Genomic DNA, 4,430 nt, shown 5'->3' on the forward strand with positions numbered 1-4,430 from the left:
TGCTAGGTTATGCACTCACAAGTAATCAGTCAAGTCCTATTGTATGCACGTGTAATAAATCAGTTTTTCGTTCGTAACAAATCTTGCACACAAATCTAATGTCACATTGTGTTTGGTAATTATTCATCATGCGGCATTCAAGTAGTCAGTCAAATCCATATAGTTTCATACTTGACAGTTACAGGCATATCTTAACAGATGAGATCATGAGTTAACATACAATGCATGGCGTCATATTAATCATACGCAAAATAGACAGGGCCTTGCCCTTCTTAAAACTCAGACAGGTGTGGGGGGGCTTTCCCCTGTTTACAAGTCGGACAATATATCTCCTTCACAAAACTCGGATAACAGTTATGATATCAAAACTCGGTCATGTTATCACATTAATAAAGCTTGGACATGTAACACATTAATAAACTCGGATATGTAACACATTAATAAACTCGGGCCTAAGGGATCCTCTATTCACAAAGTCGGACATAAACAACAAATGGAAAGGTCGGACCATGGGGAAGCCTCCCCAAACTCGGACCATGTGGGGGGGGGGTTTCCCTTCATAAAACTCGGACTCCCCAAGTCCTATTAAAGTCGGACATGGGCAAAGCCCCATTAAAACTCGGACAGGGTGTTTGGGGGGGGGGAAGCTAAAACTCGGATCTCATAATATCATGTCAAACCTCGGACTTCTTATCAATCACAAAGGTCTGACTTAATTCCATAAACAAACTCGGACCATACAAGGTTTTAAAGCTCAAACTCGGACAACCAAGTAAACTCGGACCTCCCATTTTTCTTTATAAAAATCGGACTTATCTTGAAGCAAGAAAAGTCGGACAAGCATTGTGATAAAGAACTCGGACCATGTGTTTATGAAACTCGGACCTTGTGTGTGTTTATGAAACTCGGACTCATCACCCATATAGAAACTCAGACACAATTACATGTTAAGAAGTCGGACTAAATGAAATGATAAAACTCAGACAATCATCATGCGTGCATTCCAAACATTTCACATAATCAATAAGATCAGAACAGTTACGTTCTGATGTTCATACGATCAAACCCTACTTCATACATTCATAGCAGAATCAATTCAACGATTTACATGCTCATCATATCAAACGGATTGGCATTAGGCAGTCGATTAAACATACAACCATAATCATTTCATAATAAATCAGAATAAACAGGAATCAATCAAAGCTCAGAACTATCACATAAAGAATTAGGGTTTTTATGAAACACATAATCAAGAATTGATATCAATCAAATAATCAACAAACAATCATTAACAATTACCTTGTGTTGATCCTAGAGAAAGAGTGGAATCAAACTTGTGATGTCTTGCCAATGATTTGGTGATGATTGCCAGAGAATTGTGAACTACGTGCTTGGATTTTGTGTGTGTGGTTTAGTGAAGGATTAGGGTTAAGTATAATTAAATTTTCACTAATTACTCAATACACCCTGAATAATCATATTTTACACAAGCATACCATCTTACAAGCATTTCGCAGTTTCACCACCAAGTTCACATAATTGACAAGTCTATCACAATTAATCAAACAACCATGCACAATCACACAATACAATTTATTGCATCAAAACGTATACCATTCCATAGCAATCAATTGTGCAAATAATTAACTACACGAACAATGAACGTGCAATAAATGCGAAATAGAAATCTTGGAAATTCGAGTTGTCACAAGCTCCTCCATTCTATAGTATGCAGGGATCCAAGATCCCCTGAGTTGAAAAATATCAGAGAGCCAGTCATTATATGCTAAATTGAACTCTCCGATAACCACTTCCCATTCTGATTCAAACTCTTCGGGTGTAAGAATATCCGTTCACACAACACCATAAATACGTTCTTTGAAATTGGTGGAATTGCAAAACCTAACACCAACCTATGTATAACACGAAAACTACATGCAAAAAACATATATATTAGACACATACAAACTTACATGAAAAACAGTAACGAGGTACATAACGCCATATATTTTAAAACGCAGTATATCTTAAAACGCCAAACATAAAAATAAGAAAATCAATCTTCAGAGAAAGTTTATACATCACATGCCACATGCATAACCGATACCTCGTTTCAACAAATACAGCATAAATAGCCTTCTTTATTGCTGGATCTTGGTCTGTGACAACAACTTTTGGTTAAGAACCAACAACTTTTAGAAAAACTCTCAACAACCAAATATACGTATCAGTAGTTTCTGACACCAATAATGCAGCACCAAATGTAACATTGCAGTGGTGATTGTCTATACCAGTGAACGGTACAAACACCATAGCGTATCTGCATATGAAAATGCCAATGAGAAATGAAACGATAATAAAACGCCATTGCATGTAAACTCGAAAAACGCCAATGCATGTAACCAGTGAAAACGCCAAAAGAACAAAAAAAAAACTGAATTATAAAATATTACTTGTTGGAACGATACGTGGTGTCAAACGAAATCACATCACCAAAAACGTGGTAATTACGTTTGGCTTGATCATCACACCAAAAAACTCCCTTCAAACGATTCTCTTCGTCTGTGAAGTAATCGTACGAGAAATTAGGCTGTGACTGTTTTTTTCATCCAAATGTCTCACAACCATCTCAGCGTCGTATTCCCCTATAAACAAGTTAATTTGCCTCTTGTAGTTCTTAAATTCAAATTTACTTGCACCCATGTCTTCAAAACCGCCAAAACAAGTCTTCATAACATTAAACACCTTAACTGGACCCAAATTCAACGTAGACATATTGTGTATAACATGCTTCTGGAGCTGAGTGATGTGTCGTTCAGTTGGAAGAAAATGCTTATCAGGACGTTCAAAAAGATCATGGTTGTGCTCCTCAACAAACTTATAAACCTTCCATGATCCAACCTAAAAAATTACGCATAACAGTCCACTACAATCAGTCCTCTTTGAAAAGTTGGATCGCACAATCCGTTCCTTTTGATTGGGGTCCAACGTATCAACCTTCTTGTCCTTATATACCCCAGCTCTCATACACATGTAATACTTAATATGTTTTTCACCTTTGTCGTTTATCTTTTCAGTCCCTTTCCTGACAGAAAAACCACAAGCCTTGGCATACGTAACATACATTGAATAACAATCATCAAGGCTTGTGAATATCATGTCCATTTTGCGCTTTATTTCTTCACTAACGTCAGGAATGATAAATGGTAAACCAGTTTTGGAGCAAAACCTTTCATTCGAGGAAACACTTTCGTCTGAGAAAACACAGTGAGAAACAATTTCAAAAAAACGCCATTAAAATAGAAATTGTTTCCTTATAACATTATCGATGAAAACGCCATTAATTGACTAATAAACAAAACCTAATAAACATATAATTGAAAACACCATAATACAAACACCATTACTTGATTGATTAAAAATATGATGAATTAAAAATATTATTGCAACGTGATAATCAAAACGCCATTAGATGAATAACTAATAAGAATTAACAAGTATAACATGATAATGAAAACGCCATAGTTAACAAAACTGATGTTTACAAGTTAACAAATAGTAATAACTGATGTTTACAAATACTACTCAATAATATTCAAAACTAATCCGGTGTAAAACGCCGTTGATCGTAAAAACATAAGAAATATACTAGATCCCAAACGACAATTAAAGTTAATAATGAAAACTTCAATTATCAGTTCTTACTAATTGTTTAACTACCAATGAAAACGCGAATAAATTGGATACATGAAGAACGCCATTGAAAGCATACAACACATCGTGAAATATTAATTTGAAAAAAAAAACAATGAAACAAGCATAAAAGAATAAAACGACACATCTGTTGTATATGTGTTGCATGATTTGCTGAAACAAAAGATGAAAACGTCATCAAATATTACTTTGTCGAACAGAATCCACGTTAGACGCCATAGATCTGAGAAAGCTTGGAAATGAGGTAACAGCTAATACGAAATCTTTGGAGTTTTAATTTGAAACCGATATATATATATATATATATATATATATATATATATATATATATAGGTACGGGAACAGGATAAAACGCCCTAAAGTGTGAGCATGGATACTGGCCCAACACGTGGTAAGGGGCGCTAAATGATATGGGGTATTGGATTTTAATAATCCTAAGTTTCACTAATTGGCCGGTAATAATCCCAACTTCAAAAATTGCCTACAACAGTCCCAACTTGTAAGATTTTGGCCATTAATGATCCTTGTCTAACTGGGTTATAACCTTGTTGGGCTGGTGACCTGCAACTTATTCCGGCGACCCGTTTTACCCCTGAAACCACCAAACGAGACCACCACCAATCATCTCCGACCTCCTGTAATCTTCTCCGCTTCTCAAAAGTTTAAAATTTCCACCATCTACGCAACTCCGATGACCTGCAACTTATTCTGAC

The 4,430-nt window shown here is 35.8% G+C and overlaps 1 protein-coding gene across 1 annotated transcript; it reads right to left on the reverse strand.

Moving 5' to 3' along the window:
- Positions 1-2,181: 2,181 nt before the first annotated feature.
- LOC110887811 (protein FAR1-RELATED SEQUENCE 5-like) lies at positions 2,182-3,168 on the reverse strand. The gene is made up of 3 exons (XM_022135380.1): positions 3,019-3,168; positions 2,669-2,904; positions 2,182-2,323 (listed from the first exon to the last, which is right to left on the reverse strand). Exons 1-3 carry the CDS (start codon positions 3,166-3,168, stop codon positions 2,182-2,184), a joined length of 528 nt encoding a protein of 175 aa, XP_021991072.1.
- Positions 3,169-4,430: the final 1,262 nt, after the last annotated feature.

This window comes from Helianthus annuus, chromosome 11, assembly GCF_002127325.2.
Source record: "Helianthus annuus cultivar XRQ/B chromosome 11, HanXRQr2.0-SUNRISE, whole genome shotgun sequence".
Lineage (NCBI taxonomy): Eukaryota > Viridiplantae > Streptophyta > Magnoliopsida > Asterales > Asteraceae > Helianthus > Helianthus annuus.